The sequence below is a fragment of the Macaca mulatta genome, chromosome 6, assembly GCF_049350105.2.
Source record: "Macaca mulatta isolate MMU2019108-1 chromosome 6, T2T-MMU8v2.0, whole genome shotgun sequence".
Taxonomy (NCBI): Eukaryota; Metazoa; Chordata; class Mammalia; order Primates; family Cercopithecidae; genus Macaca; species Macaca mulatta.
In genome coordinates this window covers 18,134,164-18,155,733 of record NC_133411.1, presented here as the reverse complement: position 1 = coordinate 18,155,733, position 21,570 = coordinate 18,134,164, and the positions used below count along the sequence as shown (strand labels likewise).

At 45.4% G+C, this 21,570-nt stretch overlaps 1 protein-coding gene across 5 annotated transcripts in view; it reads left to right on the top strand.

The window, feature by feature from the left end:
* MYO10 (myosin X) overlaps nucleotides 1-21,570 on the top strand; it is a 274,739-nt gene that overhangs the window by 221,778 nt on the left and 31,391 nt on the right. For all 5 annotated transcript variants that reach the window (XM_078004632.1, XM_002804314.4, XM_078004633.1 and 2 more), the window contains 7 exons: nucleotides 7,752-7,876; nucleotides 7,975-8,089; nucleotides 14,298-14,404; nucleotides 15,841-16,074; nucleotides 16,413-16,458; nucleotides 17,157-18,032; nucleotides 19,982-20,105. In XM_078004632.1, coding sequence (XP_077860758.1) covers nucleotides 7,752-7,876; nucleotides 7,975-8,089; nucleotides 14,298-14,404; nucleotides 15,841-16,074; nucleotides 16,413-16,458; nucleotides 17,157-18,032; nucleotides 19,982-20,105 — 1,627 coding nt within the window. The remainder of the gene's footprint in view (nucleotides 1-7,751; nucleotides 7,877-7,974; nucleotides 8,090-14,297; nucleotides 14,405-15,840; nucleotides 16,075-16,412; nucleotides 16,459-17,156; nucleotides 18,033-19,981; nucleotides 20,106-21,570) is intronic.

Genomic DNA, 21,570 nt, shown 5'->3' with positions numbered 1-21,570 from the left:
TTTGGGAGGCCGAGGTGCGTGGATCACCTGAGGTCAGGAGTTCAAGACCAGTCTGGCCAACATAGGAAAACCCCATCTCTGCTGAAAATACAAAATTAGCCAGGTGTGGTGACACACGCCTGTAATCCCAGCTACCCACTTGGGAGACTCAGGCAGGAGAATTGCTTGACCCTGAGAGGCAGAAGTTACAGTGGGCCAAGATCGCACCACTGCACTCCAGCCTGGGTGACAAGAGTGAGACTTCATCTCAAAAAAAATAACCGGTTTGAACAAGTCATTTTGCCTTCCTTATTTCCAGTCTCCTCATCTACAAAATGGCTTTTCCCTAAAATCCTGTCTGGCTCTGGAAAAACCCATGGCCCCTGTGTGACACACTGGATTCCTACCACCCCCAGCCACCCCTTCCTGGGCTCTTCTCAGGATGCCTTGGTTGGTTTTTGTGAGATTCTCAAATGCTGAAAAACATTAGAACTTTAACGGTCCACGGGTAATAAACTCACTGTATTTTCTTTCATTAAATAAGCACAGATTGAATGTCCCCTTACCATCGGCAAATGGCTGTTTCCAAATCCGCTGTCATACTTCTTATTGTCATGCACTGTTCATGAAATTATGGAAGGCTCGGTAATGTTCAGCGCAATTGGATTCGTTGATGCATAAATAAATGCATGTCTGTCTTCATTAGGAAGCACCCTCCCTGTTCTTGGTGTCCCTGTTTGTCAGCACCTCTGTTGTCCTTTATCTAAATTTTAAGCTGCAGGAGGTAAGGTTTGCCTGTAATTGATTTTTGTAGAGGGTTTAGCGTGCCCCGTTATTAATCATTATTAATCATGTAGACATTCTGAAATCGTATTTTTCAGATTGTATGGAAATAAGTATTTCTGATTATTCTTGGTAGGATTAAATTATCCAAAGTATACATTAAAACTACATAGATTTCATCCTGTCTCCAGAATGCAGACTTTCTCTTCCATCCATTTCTTGTCCATTTTAAATGCCTCAGTGTTACACTGGTACTTAATGTACTTTTTTTTTTCGAGATGGAGCGTCGCTCTGTTGCCCAGGCTGGGTTGCAGTGGCACGATCTCGGCTCACTGTAACCTCCGCCTCCTGGGTTCAAGCAGTTCTCCTGCCTCAGCCTCCCAAGTAGCTGGGACTACAGGCGCACGCCACCACGCTCGGCTGATTTTTGTATTTTTCGTAGAGACAGGGTTTCACCATATTGGTCAGGCTGGTCTTGAACTGCTGACCTCAGGCGATCCACCTACCTCGGCCTCCCAAAGTACTGGGATTACAAGCATGAGCCACCACGCCTGGCCTTAATGTACTTAACAAAAATTTTTAACAGCTTTTTTGAGATACGGTTCTTATGTCATGTAATTGCCTTGTTTAAAATGTGCAATTCCGTAAGTTTTAAAATTTTTTACAGCTATGTGCAGCCATCACCAGAGTCAATTTTAGAACATTCTCATCACCTCAAAAAGAAACCCCCAGGCTGGGTGCGGTGGCTCATGCCTGTAATCCCAGCACTTTGGGAGGTGGAGGCAGGCGGATTACTTGAGGTTGGGAGTTCGAGACCAGCCTGACTAACATGGAGAAACCTCATCTCTACTAAAAATACAAAATTAGCCAGGTGTGGTGACACATGCCTGTAATCCCAGCTACTCAGGAGGGTGAGGCAGGAGAATGGCTTGAAACCAGAAGGCAGAGGTTGTCGTGAGCCGAGATTGCACCGTTGCATTCCAGCCTGGGCAACAAGAGCGAAACTCCGTCTCAGAAAAAACCAAAAACCAAACCAAACAAAAAAAACCTTGCCTTTTAGTTACCCAGTTTCCTGTGTCCCTGTCCCCATGCAACTACCAGAATCAACTTCCTGTTTGTATAGGTTTCCCTGTTTCAGACATCGTCTGTATGAATGGAATCATGTAATGTGTGTGTTTTGTAACTGTGACTGGTTTTTCCCTTAGCATAATGTCGTCAAGGCTCATCCATCTTGTTGTATGTGTCAAGACTTCATTCCCTTGTATGGCAGGTTAATGTTGCATTGATATGTGCATTTTATATACACGATAATGATATATGCCAAATCTGTTTTCTCCATTCATTGGCTCCTGGACATTGGGCAGGCTGTTTCCACTTAAAAGTCGTCCCCCTACCCCGCATGCAGCATCTACTCAGCCTTTCCTATTTCACCCTGTTCCATGCAGGACCTCCACAACCCTCTATCTGCTTGTTTCTGTAAAAAATGCTATTTTGAGGCCGGGCGTGGTGGCTCACGCCTGTAATCCTAGCACTTTGGGAGGCCGAGGCAGGTGGATCACAAGGTTAGGAGATTGAGACCATCCTGGCTAACACAGTGAAACCCCGTCTCTACTAAAAATACAAAAAGAAAATAAGCTGGGCGTGGTGGCGGGCGCCTGTAGTCCCAGCTACTCGGGAGGCTGAGGCAGGAGAATGGCGTGAACCCGGGAGGCGGAGCTTGCAGTGATCAGAGATCTCGCCACTGCACTCCAGCCTGGGCGACAGAGCGAGACTCTGTCTCAAAAAAAAAATGTTACTTTAAAATTTCTTCAAAGATAAAATCCTATAGAAAATTTCCCATGACGAATGTGACTGTTTCCTTCTTTTAGTGCAGTCTTTTTTCTTTCCCGTTTTTTCTGAGCTGGATCCCTCCTACCTGCAACCGCCACTCAGTAACAACCTAGCTTGTGTCTATTTCTCTTCGTCATTGTGCAAACATCATAGAGTGCACTCCCACAAACCTAGATGGGGTAGCCTACGACACTCCTAGCAATATGGTGTGGCCCATTGTTTCTAGGCTGCAATCGTGTACAGCATGTTACTGTACAAGACTATGGGCAGCTGTACCACAGCGTTAAGTATCTGTATCTAAACATACCTACACATAGAAAAGGCACAATAAAAATACGGTGTTACAGTCTGGGTGTGGTGGCTCACGCCTGTAATCCCAGCACTTTGGGAGGCTGAGGTGGGCAGATCTCCTGAGGTCAGAAGTTCGAGACTAACCTGGCCAACATGGTGAAACCCCATCTTTATGAAAAATACCGAAACTTGCCAGGTGTGGTGGTGGACACCTTTAAGCTGAGCCACTTGGGAGGCTGAAGCATGAGAATTGCTTGGACCCGGGAGGCGGAGGTTGCAGTGAGCTGAGATCGTACCACTGAACTCCAGGCTGGGTGACAGAGTGAGACCCTGTCTCAAAAAATAAATAAATAAATAAATACAGCATTTCAGTCTTATGGCACCATTGCCGTATCTGTAGTCTGTTGTTGACTGAAACATCATTATGCGGTACATGACTACATTTAGATGCATATATATAGCTAGAGCAGGGATTTTTGGAGAGGAGTGGTCTTTATTTTTTTTTTTAAGAAAGATTCTTTCTAGCTTGTTTTTTCACTCAATAATACCTTATGAATGGCCCTAGATTCAGTAGGTATGTCTTGAATTTGATCTTTTTTTTTGTCCAATTGCCCTATTTTGTTCTTTTAAAAATTTTTTTAAATTTTTGTCGTGTACTGATGGGGTGGGGTGTATGAGGTATTTTGATACAGGCATATGATGCATAGTAATCACATCAGGGTAAATGGGGTATCTACCCTCTCAAGCATTTATCCTTTGTGTTACAAACAATCCAGCTATACTTTTAGTTATTTTGAAATATACAATTAAATTATTATTGGCTGTAGTCACCCTGTTGTGCCATCAGATACTAAATATTCATTCTTTCTATTTTTTGTACCCAGTAACCATCGCCACTCCCCACTACAATTTTTTTTCTTTTGAGACGGAGTCTCGCTCTGTCGCCCAGGCTGGAGTGCAGTGGTGTGATCTCGGCTCACTGCAAGCTCCGCCTCCTGGGTTCACACCATTCTCCCGCCTCAGCCTCCTGAGTAGCTGGGACTACAGGCGCCCACCAACCATGCCCAGCTAATTTTGTTTTTGTAGTTTTAGTAGAGATGGAGTGTCACCGTGTTAGCCAGGATGGTCTCAATCTCCTGCGTTTGGTCTTTTTTTTTTTTTTGAGACGGAGTCTCGCTCTGTCGCCCAGGCTGGAGTGCAGTGGTGTGATCTCGGCTCACTGCAAGCTCCGCCTCCCGGGTTCACGCCATTCTCCTGCCTCAGCCTCCTGAGTAGCTGGGACTACAGGCGCCCGCCACCATACCCGGCTAATTTTTTTGTATTTTTAGTAGAGATGTGGTTTCACCATGTTAGCCAGGATGGTCTCGATCTCCTGACCTTGTGATCCGCCCATCTCGGCCTCCCAAAGTACTGGGATTACAGGTGTGAGCCACCACGGCTGGCCGGTCTTATTTTTTTAATGGCTGCATGACCTTTTTACAACGTGCGTGGTATCAGAATATACCCGCCGCCGCCCGTTTGGGGATAGTCTTGCTCCTAGTGTTGTTGCTGCCACCAAGGGGATCCTTACACAGCACAGGTCTGACCCTGTTTGTCTCTACTGCGAGCCTCCAGTGACTCCTTGTGACTCCTCCTTATCTTGAATACAAGAACCATGCATCCATCTTCCACCCAGGTCCTTCCCGCCTCCCTCTGTTCCATCCCATCCTGTTGACTGAACCTGCCAGGTTCCTCTTGGCTTTTCTTCCTATTTTTTTTTTTTTTTTTTTTCTGTGGAGAATGCCCCTTCCCTCCAGCATTTTAAGATTCCAAGCTCTAGTTCAAATCTGTGCACTTCCCATGCCCCCTCAGTATTTTTCTCTCTCCTATATTCTCAAGGAACTTAATTTTAATCTTTATAGTCTGATATTAGGCTTTCCGCTACATAAGTACTGATGTACCTGTCCACCCTCCTAAATTGCAGGGTCCTTAGAAACAAAACACGGCTTCCACCTTTTTAAAAAAAAATCTTCCCCGATCATGAATTACAAAACCTTGCACATAGTAGGTGTTCAGTAAATATTCAGTAAACGGATCAGGTGACTGTAATTGCCCTGGGTTAGAGGCTGTTTCTTCCAAACTCCAACCTATTTGTTGCCATCAAGACTTCCCTGTTGGTACACTGCAGGCAGTCTTTGTGGGAGTGAGCCCAGGTTCTGGAAAACTAGTTACCAGTGGAGACAGCGTAATAGCGAAGTTTTGAAAGGCGAAATGCCTTTAAGTTGTGCCTTGTCCAGCCTCCAGCTGTGTCATCTTCGAACATTGAATTCACCAGAAAAGGAAATTGCAGCTGAAAAGAGAACCACCAGTGGAAATCCAGGTCTACCCGCCTCGTGATGGCAGGGTGGGTTGCCTAGGGCGACAATCAGCCTATAGATGCCCCTCCCCTGGTTAAGTTACTGGGAAGGGGCAGAGTCACTCTCAATGGGAGCCTGGAACTCGCAACAGCTCCTGGCTCCCTCCCTCCCCTCCCCGGGCTGTGTCAAATCCTACAACCACACCACACTAATTAGCCCGAGAATGGAAGGGGTTGTCATGGCGACTGGGCACTTTTTAAAGCGCAGGAATGGTGTTCATTATTGTTCCGTGTCTTTAGCTGTGGGGAAAAGGTCAGTGTGGCCGTTGTTTTCCATACGAATTTTGGCCCAAGAGCCAAACTGAAGGTGCAATGCCCCTCGGAGAGGCAGGAAGATGGTGAGTGTGGGTGAACTTTTTGGATGGGGAGGCCCTTTTGGTGTAATATCTTCAGTTTTAATAACTCGAGTGCCGGACTGGGGAATTGTACGGACTTTGTTCAGTAGAGACTGGGAGAAAAGAGGGGGTCGGGAACAGTGAAAGCCTGAGATAGAGATATTTTGGATGAAAGTCTTTTGAGCCTCAAGTGATTAAATATTAAATTTAGAAGGCTTCTCTGGTAGTATAAATTTAACAAAGTTGAGTAAGTCTGATACTTGATTCGATGTTCCTTTTATATTTGCTCTGTACTAGTCTTTGGTGCTGGTTAGATTATATTCCCAAATAAATCTCACAGAAGCGTTGTAACCAAATGCCTTCAGAACAGTCAGCCACCCCCGAGCCCGCATTTTTAAATCCAGAGAGATGGCGTAAGAGTCACCAAGGGTAATTTTGTTTTCATATTTTTATGCTTTTCTTACTTTTCTATGGATTATTTAATCAAGACTAAAAACAGAGAACCACAGTTCTTTGGACGTTTGCCCTAATTTGCTGGCTGCACTTGGTTGGAATACTGCTAAGTAAAGACAATTTGACCACAGTGTTTGTAGAAGAAATTAAATGTGAGAGAAGTCAGCCCACTAGGGCTGATGGCAGCTATTCCATCAAAAGCTGTGAGGGACAGTTGCAAAGCATTCTTTACATTTATTTTTTTTTTGCCAATTTTGAAAGCTTGTGGAATAATATGGCTTTATGTCTAATTTTGTGTTAATGACTGCATTGTTAAAGGTCACAAATTAAGCCACTTTGCATTCTTGTTAAGCCACTTTGCATTCTTGTGTTTTTTACCAGTTAGGTCCTATAGCACTATTTTTTTGTCATTGTATTCACAGTTGTGTGGGATAACAACATGCAGCTTAATTAAAGGGAATGTGGGTGGGTGGACTAAAAAACCAAACCACTGTCCCCATGAGTTCCTAAATGGCCCACTTTTTTGTTTTCCCCTGAAAACCTATTGTCCTGGCCCCAGTGCCAGTTTGTTTGGCAGCTGAGCAAATAAAAGAACACATTTCAGAACATTAAGTCTTGGTCTGATTTCCTCTGTCTTTAATTTGTATGTTCTCGGGCTTACTTATTTAGTGATCAGAGTATGGAGATCTCAGTGAATAAGTATTTGACTAGAATTTGAGCAAAGTCAAACTCTTTTTTCACTCCTGTGTCTTCTCCACTGGCTAGCATGGTCGTCTCCCTTCTCCACCCCCACCCCCACCCCCACCCCACCTGCCGCAGTGTGGGTATCCGCCCCTCACCGAGTCACTGTGTTCTTAGGTAAAAAATGCCTTTGAATTCAAATTTAAAAAGTAAAATGAAGTGACATTTGTATGACACTTTAGATTCTTTGGGGAAAAAATAGATTTTAAAGTGGTGGTACCTTTATGATATTTGTGATACAGCCAGAAATGTGAACATGGATATTAATATAAAGGAATTACTGATATCTTTAAAGATACGATAATAGTGTTATATTAACACATGACATATAGTAGAATCTTTGCAAATGAGATGATGTGAAGCTTGGGATTTTCTTTTCTTTTTTTTTTTCTTTTTTTCTTTTCTTTTTTTTTTTCTTTGAGACAACTCTGTCGCCAGGCTGTAGTGCAGTGGCACCATCTCAGCTCACTGCAACCTCTGCCTCCTGGGTTCAAGTGATTCTCCTGCCTCAGCCTCCCGGTAGCTGGGACTACGGGCGTGCGCCACCACGCCTGGCTAATTTTTGTATTTTTAGTAGAGACAGGGTTTCACCATACTGGCCAGGCTGGTCTCGAACTCCTGACCTCATGATTTGCCCACCTCAGCCTCCCAAAGTGCTGGGATTACAGGCATGAGCCACCGTGTCCGGCCGGGATTTTCTTAAACATAAGGGGAGGGAGGAAGTAGCTTGTGGATGGGGCAGGATTGGCAGAGGTTGATGGTTGTTAAAGCGAGGTGTTGGTTCCACTGGGGTTCCTGTGCTAGTCTGTATTTCTGTGTAGGTTCAAGACTCTTATATGTGTTTTGAAGCAGGGGTAAACCAATGATGGAGGTAGCTTTATTAAGTCTGCTTTATCTAATTCCATTTTTTCTAATGGTATCCCATCTTTTTTTGCATGGTTTAGATGCCAGACCAGTTTGACCAGGCAGTTGTGCTGAACCAGCTGCGGTACTCGGGGATGCTGGAGACTGTGAGAATCCGCAAAGCTGGGTATGCGGTCCGAAGACCCTTTCAGGACTTTTACAAAAGGCAAGAGGGAGCTGGATTGGATTCTCTTTCTTTTCAAAGGGATTGGAGAAAACAGGGAACCATCGCAGAAGGTGACCCTGTGTGTCTTTCCGTTGCAGGTATAAAGTGCTGATGAGGAATCTGGCTCTGCCTGAGGACGTCCGAGGGAAGTGCACGAGCCTGCTGCAGCTCTACGATGCCTCCAACAGCGAGTGGCAGCTGGGGAAGACGAAGGTACGATGCGGGAAAAGAGTAACTCCCACCGAATCCCCGACAGATCTCGGGGCGATGCTCACGGGATTTAGGGTTCTGTGACACTGCTACACAATTGTTCTTTCACATTAGGAGGATACTCCTGTTGTCATGCCTACCGTAACATTTTGTCTCCCGAACAGTTACTATTTTATTTGAAGTCCTTGACTTGTCAGGGATTCTGTTTCCTTAGAGAACGCATTGAAACGTCTCATCCTAATTGTTGGTGTGTGTGTATATTTGTTCAGGCAGTCAACAAATGTTGGCAGACAAGTAGCAGTGCTTTGGAAGTATGAGGCAGCCCCCAGTGTCTAAGAAACGATACCCCAGACCCTTCTAACTTTCTGTAATTCAAATATTGGCTTTTATCCCTGCAACCAGAGCAGTGACGGAGCAAAAAATCAGTAACCCGTCTGAAATCCTTTCAGTTGTCAAAAACTCAGTCCAGAAAGCGAAAAGGAAAATCTGCTTTTGAAGATGCTGTTGGGGCAGAGGCTCCTTAATCCCCTTTTCCAGATAGGAGCAGAGTAGTGGGCGGTCTGGCCTGAACATAAAAAATTAGTCATAAAATTTGTTGTATGACTTCTTTCTGGATCAGGGAACTGCCAAGAACCTCGTTGGGCTTCCACTCTCATTCCCCACCCACCTCCAGTGACTTGTCACATGGGAGAGACAGCAATGTGACTCGACACAGAAATGCAGGCAGCTGAGGACACGTGTGTCCTCAAAGAACGAATCCTCATTCCCAGTCCTTCTGCCCTTACACACAGCAGTACAATGTCAGAAATATTTTAAAGCTTCCACTCGTAGTATGCTATTTTTAATTTAGGAGTTCGTTTGCTTTATAAAAAGAGGAAAGGAAAGAGGGAGAAAGCGGGGAGAGAGAGACGTATGTCTTGCGGTTTGACCAATGTGAGATTGATGACAAGTACTTAGGCATCACCTCCTGGCCATTCAGCAAGGAAAAGTCATGATGGACCTACCTCCCTGCTCTAGGGGAATGTTTTACTGGTGGGGGATTTAAGATATAAATACAAAATAGGGTAGAGATGGCATGCAGAGATAATCACATGAGCTAGCTATTGCTCTGCAATACATTACTGCAAACTTCGTGGCTTTAACAACACACATTGATCATCTCATAGTATCTAAGGGTCTGAGCTGGGTCCTCTGATCAGGGTCCCCCAGGCCTGCAGTCCCTGTATCTTGTGGCTTTGTTCCTTTCTGGACCTCAGGGCGTCTTCCAGGCTCACTTGGTCATTGGCAAAATTCATTTTCCTGTGTTTTTGTAGGACTGAAGTCCCTGTTTTCTTTCTAGTCATTGACTGGGAACCACTCGCAGCTCCTAGAAGCCCCCAAAATTCCTTGCCACATGGCCCCCTCACGACATGGCAGCTCACTTCTTTCAGGCCAGCAGGATAGCCCCATGCTCCAGCTTAGGACGGAGTGTTGTATGATGTAATGTTCTCACGGAAGTGACATCCCATCACCTTTGCTGCAGTCTATGGCTAGAAGCAAGTCCCAGATTGCACCCCCACTCAGGAAGATTAAAGAGGGGTGTCACCCACTGGGAGGGTGTGCCCCCCACAGGTGATAGGTCTGTCTGCCTGGAATCTTACTCTCCACGCCTTCTGTAGCCAACTTATCTTTAGGTCTTAGCTTGGATGTAGACTTTGAAAGGACTCCTTTTTGGACATTCCTCAGTGTACCCTACAGCTGGGGTAAGCCCCCTCCTCTGTTGTCCCAGGTCATCCTCTTCTTAGCCCTGATGTAGACTTCATATGCTGTCCTGCTGTCTTGCTGTTGGCTTCTGTGCGATCACCCAGTAGAGCACGTAGAGCCGATTGTTCATTTTACACAGTGCTGAGCTTAATCAGTGTCTAGAAGTACTGAAAAACTGTAAGAGATGACACAGGATGTCATACATTTATTTACGTAGGAAAACTTTCTGAAGAAAATGGCTCAAGTGGATCTCTTGGCAGTGTAATATAATCTGCTCTGATTTTGTTTAATCAAAAGAAATTGCAGGCCAGGCACAGTGGCTCACGCTTGTAACTCCAGCACTTTGGGAGGCTGAGGCAGAAGGATCGCTTGAGCCCAGGAGTCTTGAGACCAGCCTGGAAAACATAGCGAGACCTTTTCTCTACTAAAATTCAGAAAAATTAGCCAGGCGTGGTGGCATGTGCCTGTAGTCCCAGCTACTCGCGTGGCTAGGGTGCAAAGATTGCTAGAACCCAGGAGGTCAAGACTGCAGTGAGCCCTGATCATGCCACTGCACTGCAGCCTGGGCCACAGAGTGAGACCTTGTCTCAAAAACAAAAAAAAAAAATTGCATTCTCTATAAAGGAGTCACCTCACTGCCTTCTACAGTGGAGTGACATTAGAGACCATTAAAACTCACCCTGGCCATTAACAATCTCTTCTGGGCTCCAAGTACTAATTCAACTTCACTTCATTATGGAAATGAGGCCCAAGGCAGGCTTTGGACGTGGTGTAGCACAGGGGACACAGAAACATGGGCGTTGTCCTCAGTTTGCTATTTTGGAAGATAAGATATTCACACAGTGGATGAATTAAATCATGCAGTACAGTCTTTTTAAAGGAGCAAGAAAACAGCTTCTTCAGGAGAGAGATCCCTATGGATTGAAATGATCAAGGAAGTATTCAAGAAGAAGTTTTTAAAGAGGAGTTCAGTTTTAATCGGTGAAAAGTGGGGAGTAGAAGTTGGATGGAAGTGTATTTTTCCATAGATACGTTAGGAAGTAAATGTAAACATCAAAGGATTTGAATTGTGCCCTCTTGATAGCTTTGATCTTGACCAGTGTTTGATTTACGTGTTGGAGAGCAGGTGTTTTGGTGTCTTGCTGTCAGAAGGTCTTTGTATTTAAAGCCTCAAACCTCTAATGAACTTCTGGTCTTCTGGTAAAGGAATGTCTGCCATACACAACAGGCGAGTGTGGCCAGTGTCGAAGGCAGAGAATTAGACATGGCCCCACGTCTGAACTGGCTGGCTTATCTAAAACATGTTTGTTCTTGTAAGGCAAGCATTCTTACCTAGAGGACTGAGGAAGCATTACTAGGAATCGAGGCGGCCTGTCGGATGCTCCATGGCACAGCCCGTGGGGAGGAGATTGCAGTTTATTTCCCTGCTGAACAGCTGTGTTTACGGTGCCTGAGGTGGGCAGTTGGTCCCTCTCCTTCCTGGTTTTGGTTTTTCCCACTGCCTCAAGGATTCCTTAAGACTCAAGACTTTTACTTTTCTGACCCTCTGGACTTCAGTGTCAGACTTTTCTTCTTCAGTTCTATGTCAGTGAAGCCTGCGGGAGGTATTTTTATAAAGACAGTGTACTGGAATAACCCACAGGATCTTAAGCTACCTGAGAAGATAAAGGTGAAAAAGAGCCACGTGAAAGGGTTGCTGTTGGTTATTGAGTCAAGTTCAGCCAAGCAGCGCCTGAGTGGGCACTGCCCTTTGCTCAGCTGCTTTGGTGCCTGCTTTGATGCCACATTCCCAGTCAGTAGGTTGTGCCAATTTGGTCTTGGCTGAGTCCTGGGAACGTGGCAAGGTGACACAAGGGCTCACATAAACACTTCCTGTATTAGTCTGTTCTCACACTGCTAATAAAGACGTAACTGAGACTGGGTAATTTATTAAAAAAAGAGGTTTGATGGACTCACAGTTCCACATGGCTGGGGAGGCCTCATGATCATGGCCGAAGATGAAGGAAGAGTAAAGGCACATCCTACATGGCAGCAGGCAAGAGAGTGTGTGCAGCGCAACTCCCCTTTTTAAAACCATCAGATCTCGTGAGACTTACTATCATGAGGACAGCATGGGAAAGACCCACCCCCCATGATCCAATTACCTCCCACCAGGTCCCTCCCATGACACCTGGGAATTATGGGAGCTACAATTCAAGATGAGATTTGAGTGGGGACACAGCCAAACCTATCACTTTCCTTCTGTCATTGTCTAAATTCAGGGTTCATGTTCTTAATGAAACTGACAGGTCCCTAAAAGCATTTTCTCCATTTGTTTGCCCTTTAGGTTGGTGAAGGAGAATGTAAATAAAGATGCGGAAGAATAATTTAATAGGCAGGGGAAGAAAGCTGTCTTTTTAAAAAATCTACTTATATATTTATTTTGAGAGCTGTCTTTTTAATGGACTGAAAACTAAAGCAAGTGTTTGTCTGATTCTGATTCTAACCAAGACATTTCTTTTGACTTCCAATGGTGGAGAAGACCTTTGTTCCTTCATAAAGTTTTCCACTTGTTCGTGTCATCGCTGTGTGGCTCATGAGAACTGACACTTTTGTCTTTTGTCACCACCACCCCCTTCCCCAAGGTTTGGCTATTACTTTTCCTTTTAAGTGCTCCTAAGGGCAAAATCATTAGAGTAAGTTATGTAATACCAAACAAAAATCTCAAAGAGAAGTTGAAATACTTCCTTAAAGTCCAGTCTTGATGAAAACTGCTTTTGCTACATGGTTTTGATATGTACAGGGAATTCTGTATTTCTGAACATCTTTAACGAAGATCACATCCAACAAACTTTACAATTGTAGCTTCTGCACCAACAGAAGATATATATATATATACTCTCATATACATGAGTATGTATATGTATATGTGAGTATATATGTGTATATATGAGTATGTATGAGTGTGTGTGTATATGTGTGTGAGTATATATGTATATATGTTGCTTTTTTTGAGACAGAGTCTCACTCTGTTGCTCAGGCTGGAGTGCAGTGGCACAGTCTTGGCTCACTGCAACCTCCGCCCCCCAGGTTCAAGCTATTCTTCTGCCTCAGCCTCCCAAGTCGTTGGGATTACAGGGACCTGCCACCATGCCTGGCTGATTTTTTGTATTTTTAGTAAAGGCAGAATTTCCCCATATTGACCAGGCTGGTCTCCAACTCCTGACCTCAGGTGAACCACCTGCCTCGGCCTCCCGAAGTGCTGGGATTACTGGGGTCAGCCACTGCGCCCAGCCAACAGAATATATTAATCGTATTATAAGGAGAGGATTGTATGAAGAGCTTTCCTAGGAGAATGATGTGTGATGGAGTTTTACCCAGAGCAGGAATAGGTACGGCTGTGAGTCACAAGGTGCTAGGACTCTTTATTTGCTTTCGTGCCCAAATGTCATGGAGGACACAGAGCAGAGAACCTGGAAAAATGTGCCATTGGGAGAACATGATGCACCAGTTTAGGCCAGAATGACTCATGGAAGTATAAAGTAAAAAATTGGGGAGACACCAAAATGCATCTGTGTGGACTGTTAACAAAAAAACATGAAAATGTTTGATACTGGTTGTTTTAGGGAGTCATTCAAAATTTCTTATGCATGTATTACATCTGAAATGGCAAAATTAAAAGCTACTTTATCAAGAGAAGGTCCTGATATTTTCATATCTTCTCAAAAACTAGGAATTCTGATACAAAGTGCCAATTACCTGACACACGTGTTTGATAAGCAGAGGATGAAAGTGTCCATTCTCAGAAATAGGCAAGCAAACAGCTCCAATTTATTTAGTCCCGGGTCTGCTGTGCTTGTGATAGCCGAACTGAGATGTAGCTGAAATAATTCAGTTTTCATTTTAAACTCAGTTTTCAGAATTATGTTCTTAACGTCAATATTTTGAGTGCATTTAAGTTTTTGAAGCCAAGATACTCTGATTGTAATCACATAGCAGGCATAAAGAGAGGATTTCCACATGAAAGCAAAATAACGTTTTAGAAATTTCCTGGCTTCCCTCCCTTCCTCTTTTCCTTCCTCTGCTTTCTGTATCTCTGAATCATATTACATGGACTCAATGTAGTGACCGATGCTGGTCCATGAACTATTTGTCCCGGCCCATGATGTGTTAAGTGTTTAGAAGCTTAGATAGCAGTTTGGTAGTCCTTTTATGCCTGTTGAATCTAGTAACAGTAACCATAAAAGGGACTTGTGTTTTTATGCAGCATTTTTGTTTTTCCATGTGATATATCTTTATTGGATTTTGCAAGTGTTTTAGCCCCTGACAGGGGGAATCTTTAAAAACCACTATTCTAGAAAGCATGGCCATGTGGTGGAGCAAACTTAGAGAAAAAAGCCTTAACCCCAGAAGATATCTCAGACTCAGAAATGCCTTCCTTCTGCTGGCCACGTTCTTTGCTTCTGACATGTGACTCCCTCCTGAGCAGGTCTTTCTTCGAGAATCCTTGGAACAGAAACTGGAGAAACGGAGGGAGGAGGAAGTGAGCCATGCGGCCATGGTGATTCGGGCCTATGTCTTGGGCTTCTTGGCACGGTAAGAACCCCACGCTGAGGGGAGAAGGCAGTAAGCTCCATGAGGGGGTCCTTCCTTCCCAGTGTGTTGCAGTGGAGTGGCCTGAGGTTTTCGAATTGAGGGGAGCCTCAGGTCAGGCCTCCTAAGCAGCCACTCCCAAAACCTAGCTAGCCTGACCTGGGCAGCAAGTAGGAAAGGGAGCTCTGCACTTTTTGACATCTCAGGTAGAAAGAACAGTGACATCAGGGAACTCTACTGAGATCTATTTATTTGTCTGAGACAGGGTCTCACTCTGTCTCTGAGGCTAGAGTGCAGTGGCACGATCATGACTCATTGCAGCCTTGACCTCCTGGGCTCAAGCAGTTCTCCCATCTCAGACTCCCAAGTAGTTGGGACTATAGGCACAAACCACCATGATTGGCTAATTAAAAAAAAAAAATTTTTTTTTTTAGAGATGGGTCGCTCCATGTTGCCCAGGAGGGTCTCAAACTCTCAAACTCCTGGGCTCATGGGATCCTCCCGGCTGACAACGTGCTGGGATTACAGGTGTGAGCCACCGTGCCCAGCCTTCTACTGATATTTAATTTGTTTACCTACTTCCTCTGCATCAGGTCTTGAAGCCACAGCGGCTTGGCTGTTCATCTTGGTGTTACTATTTTGGCTATAGAGACTCATCCTCCAGCTGTTTGAGGAATGAGGTGACTTCTTTTGTTGTTGTTTTTTTTTTTTTTGAGACAGAGTCTGGCTCTGTCTCCAGGCTGGAATACAATGGCACGATCGCTGCCCACTGCAACCTCCGCCTCCCACGTTCAAGTAATTCTCCTGCCTCAGCCTCCCAAGTAGCTGGGACTACAGGTGCCCGCCACCACGCCCGGCTAAGTTTTGTATTTTTAGTAGGGATGGGGTTTCACGATGTTGACCAGGGTGATCTCAATCTCTTGACCTTCGTGATCTGTCCGCCCGCCTCAGCCTCCCAAAGTGCTGGGATTACAGGCGAGAGCCACTGCACCTGGCCTGAGGCAACTTCTCTTCATGTGCATTTTAGTCCCATCCATTGTGCCTGTGAAATGCTACGTTACATTTTCTGAAGTACAAAGCTGTCCTGCTGTGATGATTTTTTTTTATATGAACAGGAGAATATATCAGATCTCTTTGGGAACCTATTTACCCAACTTTCTGCCAAAACTACTTAAAGTCAACATGAGGGGTTGGTTATGTGTTTATTTAGCCAAGATAGTGATAGGCTTCTTACTTTAGTTTTGTTTGTTAGTATTTCTTTGTTTTTCTTCTGTTTTGTTTTGACCAAAGGGGCCTCCTTGTTCTCTCCAGTTTCCATAATGAGACTATCATTCTGAAACTGGGTCCTCTTTTGTCTTGCAGCCTTGATGTGAGCTCATTTGAATAGCGCAAAGCCTCATTACTTCAATGCTGATTCCCTTGTTTTCTTTCATTTTCAGAAAACAATACAGAAAGGTCCTGTATTGTGTGGTGATAATACAGAAGAATTACAGAGCATTCCTTCTGAGGAGGAGATTTTTGCACCTGAAAAAGGCAGCCATAGTTCTCCAGAAGCAACTCAGAGGTCAGATTGCTCGTCGAGTTTACAGACAATTGCTGGCAGAGAAAAGGGAGCAAGAAGAAAAGAAGAAACGGGAAGAGGAAGAAAAGAAGAAACGGGAGGAAGAGGAAAGGTACAGTACCTTTCTTGCTGGGATGAAACAAAAGGATACATTTTGAGTGCTATGCTCGGTATCTGTCTGTGCAGCCAGAAATCCCAGCAGATGCCCCAGAACCTACAATTTGAAACAGTAACTCTTGGTGGCTAGAATATAAAATTCCTTGGCAGCACGAAAGACCCAGTTCTGTGAATATTTTTAGTCATACGCAGAATAAGTCCATGGCCAGAGGAAGGGGCTCTGTCTTTCAAGCTTTCTGTCTTTGGCAAAGCTGTTTTAAAAAGGTAGATCTCTCTGAAAAGTGGTTCTAGCGTTATTGTTGTTGATTTTCACTTTTTCTTTACTATTTTTAGAGAAAGAGAGAGACAGCGAAGAGAAGCCGAGCTCCGCGCCCAGCAGGTAATGAGTGCAGTGACGACTTAGCCTCTGGTGTTTCTACTTCCCACTTCTAACGCTTGGACTCTAGGATTCAAAACCGAATTAAAGTAGAAAGATAATAGGAAGGCCAATTTAAGAGGATGTGTTTATGATGCAGTTTCTGACCCGTTACAGTTGGGTAAAGCGTAGTGAATGGCTGAGGTTTTAGTGTGCATCACAAGAGTATAATTTCTCTAAATCAGTATAACCAGCGTGTTAGTTTGCTAGGCCTACCGTGACCAAAGACCACAGACCGGTGTATTAAACAGTGGAAACTGATTTTCTCCCAGCTCTGGAGGCCGGAACTGCAAGATCAAGGTATCCTTAGGTTTGATTTCTTCTGAGGCCCCTCCCCTTGGCTTGCAGGTGGCCGTTCCAGTGTGTCTTCACGCAGCCTTTTTGCTCTGTGTGACCCAGTCTCCTGTTCCCAAAAGGACACCAGTCAGCTTGGATTAGGGCCCACCCTAGTGACCTCATTTTAACTTAGTCACCTCTTTAAAAGCCGTATCTCCAAATGCAGTCACATTCTGCAGTATTGAGGGTTAGGACTTCAACCTATAGACTTTATGGGGACACAGTCCAACTCGTAATGACCACATTTCATCCTGGTTGCAAAGCGGGAGCTATGCTTGGACTTTTGTACGGAAGCCTTCTGAAATCTCCCTTCTACTTCTGCTCAGGAAGAAGAAACGAGGAAGCAGCAAGAACTTGAAGCCTTGCAGAAGAGCCAGAAGGAAGCTGAACTGACCCGTGAACTGGAGAAACAGAAGGAAAACAAGCAGGTGGAAGAGATCCTCCGTCTGGAGAAAGAAATCGAGGACCTGCAGCGCATGAAGGAGCAGCAGGAGCTGTCGCTGACCGAGGCCTCCCTGCAGAAGCTGCAGCAGCGGCGGGACCAGGAGCTCCGCAGGCTGGAGGAGGAAGCGTGCAGGGCGGCCCAGGAGTTCCTCGAGTCCCTCAATTTCGACGAGATCGACGAGTGTGTCCGGAATATCGAGCGGTCCTTGTCTGTGGGAAGCGAATTTTCCAGCGAGCTGGCCGAGAGCGCATGCGAGGAGAAGCCCAACTTCAACTTCAGCCAGCCCTACCCAGAGGAGGAGGTCGACGAGGGCTTCGAAGCCGACGACGACGCCTTCAAGGACTCCCCCAACCCCAGCGAGCACGGCCACTCAGACCAGCGAACGAGTGGCATCCGGACCAGCGACGACTCTTCGGAGGAGGACCCCTACATGAATGACACGGTGGTGCCCACCAGCCCCAGCGCGGACAGCACAGTGCTGCTCACCCCGTCAGTGCAGGACTCCGGGAGCCTGCACAACTCCTCCAGCGGCGAGTCCACCTACTGCATGCCCCAGAATGCCGGGGACCTCCCCTCCCCAGACGGCGACTACGACTACGACCAGGATGACTATGAGGATGGTGCCATCACTTCCGGCAGCAGCGTGACCTTCTCCAACTCCTACGGCAGCCAGTGGTCCCCCGACTACCGCTGCTCTATGGGGACCTACAACAGCTCGGGTGCCTACCGGTTCAGCTCTGAGGGGGCACAGTCCTCAGTGAGTACCTACCTGGCATGTTCCAGTGAAATGGGTGGCCGGGAACAATGGGATCACTTGGACACAGGAAGGGGAGCATCACACAACGGGTCCTATTGTGGGGAGAGGGTAGGGGGAAGGGATAGCATTAGGAGATATACCTAATGTAAATGACGAGTTAATGAGTGCAGCACACCAACATGGCACATGTATAGATAGGTAACAAACCTGCACGTTGTGCACATGTACCCTAGAACTTAAAGTATAATAAAAAATAAAAATAAAAAATGAAATGGGTGGCCGGTCACACCCACCCCTGTGGCATCCTCAAGTTGAATGAAGATACTCATAGGATATCTGTGCAAAGATTGCAGAGTCGTGGTCTTAGAGATCATCTTAAACCTTTTTCTTATTCCATAAGCCAACTGCATTTGTAAGTGGAATTGTGATGTGCCTGTTTCAGGTTTCGCACAAAGCCCCAGAGCTGAACTGTGGGCCCAAGACCTGGGAAAACTGGCTATTTATTTATTTATTTGTGGTGTTGTTATTGTTGTTGTTTTTGAGGTGGAGTCTTGCTCTGTTGCCCAGGCTGGAGTGCATTGGCACAATCTCGGCTCACTGCAGTCCCCCCTTCCTGGGTTCAAGCTATTCTCCTGTCTCAGTCTCCTGAGTAGCTGGGATTACAGGTGCCCGCCAGCACACCCAGCTAATGTTTGTATTTTTAGTAGAGATGGGCTTTTACCATGTTGGCCAGGCTGATCTTGAACTCCTGACCTCAGGTGATCCACCTGCCTCGGACCCCCAAAGTGCTGGGATTACAGGCGTGAGGCACCATGCCCGGTCGGAAACTGTCTTTTTAAATGGAACTTCTGTTTATTTTATTTTATTTCTTCCTTCCCTTTTTTTACAATTTGAATGGAACTTTTTTAGCTTTGCCATGCTGAGTTAGGAAATCAGACACAACCTAAACTGGAACAAGACTTGCCGGGGATGAACTGGCAAACTTTCCTTCCAGTAACTTCACAATCCAAACCACACGGTGTTACTTCTTATAGCGGGTGTAAAGGAAGAAGCTGCAGGGCTTAAATGTACTCTTTCCAGTTTCTGCATTTATCTGTAGTTTACTTTTATTTTGTCGCTTTGGTCATGCATTGAATGTTCTCTTGACTTTCAAAGATTTGAAAATGTATTTAACATAGGCCGGGCGCGGTGGCTCAAGCCTGTAATCCCAGCACTTTGGGAGGCCGAGACGGGCAGATCACGAGGTCAGGAGATCGAGACCATCCTGGCTAACACGGTGAAACCCCGTCTCTACTAAAAATATAAAAAACTAGCCGGGCGAGGTGGCGGGCGCCTGTAGTCCCAGCTACTCAGGAGGCTGAGGCAGGAGAATGGCGTAAACCTGGGAGGTGGAGCTTGTAGTGAGCTGAGATCCGGCCACTGCACTCCAACCTGGGCGACAGAGCGAGACTCCGTCTCAAAAAAAAAAAAAAGAAAAAAAGAAAATGTATTTAACATAGTGATTCAAAAGGGGTTAACTTTTGCATGGTTTGATTCAAATTATAGCCTTAAAAAGCATTGTTAATTTTAGGGCAGATAGCCTTTGGATTCAAGTATATCTTGTCTTTCACGTATCAATTCAACTGACCATTTGACCTTAAAAGTTGATATTTTTAATTCTGAATTATTTGTGTGCTACCGTAAATCAGGCGTATTGCTTGTCAGTTATTTTTTCTTCATTCTTTTTTCTTCTTTTTTTTGAGACGGAGTCTCGCTCTGTCGCCCAGGCTGGAGTGCAGTGGCGCGATCTCGGCTCACTGCAGTCACTGCCTCCTGGTTTCGAGTGATTCTCCTACCTCTCGAGTAGCTGTATTTTTTTATTTTTTTCAATGATGATCCATGCTGGGTGTTTTAGTGGCTTGCTTTGTGGCCTTTTCCCTCACCACTGGCTTCTCTCTCTCTCGGTCCAGTTTGAAGACAGTGAAGAGGACTTTGACTCCAGGTTTGATACAGACGATGAGCTGTCGTACCGGCGTGACTCTGTGTACAGCTGTGTCACTCTGCCATATTTCCACAGCTTTCTGTACATGAAAGGTATGACTGCAGCTGCCATGGAGTCTGGGTTAGCGGGAGAGCGAGGTGCTATTTTATCCGGGCTGATGGATGGGGATGGTAAATAACGGAGGTGTTATTGTATCTGGGCTGATGGATGGGGACTGGGAAAGTCATTCTACCTACCCTTACGTTGGTGTTGGGCCACCTAGATGAATGCAGGGACGCCTTGTCATGTTGGTGTGACGTGGGTGGTGTGGTCCTACCTGCGTGAACACAGTCGTGACTCCCCTGGTTTGGTGCAGAGTGGCAGCACAAAGCATTTGCAACCACTGCCTCCATTATCAGTCCTTCTCCCCTCTGTCTCTCCCTGTCTCTTTTTCCTTTCTTAGCTCTTTATTCATTCTTCTATTTTCCCTCCCTCTCTCCCCAACTTTCTCTTTCACTGTCTTCCTCTGTCTCAGTCTCATTGCTCTCTCTCTCACATATACAGACATACAAACCAATGTGTGTGTTGCTGCTGCTGCTGCTGGAATTGGTGGAGACCCATTCTAATGATAAACTGCATGTTCTCTCCTGCCAGGGATATTAGAGAGCCTAGAAGGATGTGCTATACATGGGGGCATGGGGGAAAGTGAAGAGCTCACTGAGGGCCACAGCTCGCTTGAATTGCTCACCATACGTACTTCATGATGAGCATTTGCATTGTATGCTTTGATTGTTATTAACCTTTGAATTTACTTTGCAGAACCTTAACACTTAGAGGCCTTGAGGTGCACTCCTTTTGGAAAATTATTTAGTATTTATTTATTTATTTATTTAAGACAGGGTCTTGCTCTGTTACCCAAGCTAGAGGGCCCTGGTGTGGTCACAGCTTACTGCAGCCTCAAACTCAGGCTCAAGCCATCTTCCCACCTCAACCTTCATAGAAGCTAGGACTGCAGGCGCACACCATCATGCCAGGCTAATTTTTTCTAGAGGTGGAATCTCACTATGTTGCCCAGGCTGGTCTCCAACTCTTGACCTCAAGCAATCCTCCCACCTTGGCCTCCCAAAGTGCAGGAATTGTAGGCATGAGCCACCATGCCTGGCCAGAAAATTATTTAATTGGGACCTTGTGTTTATGCTTTATTCCTGTTCTTGACTGTGACTTGGAACTCAGTGACGGGGATAATGAGAAATCATAATCATCACCAGTTTTTGGCAGGAGTTTTACATGGATGGTTAAAAAGAAGGGACCGTCCTGTTTCTCGCATGGACCTAGACTGGAGAGGGGAGAGAGTTGAGAACGTGGGGATGGGCAGGGATATGAGAACCTTCCTCCCTAGGTCTCCTCTTCCTGCTTTCTCCCATCTTTGATTTTTAAATTTGCCTTCTCCCTCCCTTTTCTTCACTTTCCTTTTTACTGCCGTCTTTCTTCATTTACGTTTACGTTTTCTTTTTTTCGTCTTCCCCACCATGAAAACCATTTTTTTTTTTTTTAGACAGGATCTTGCTCTGTTGCCCA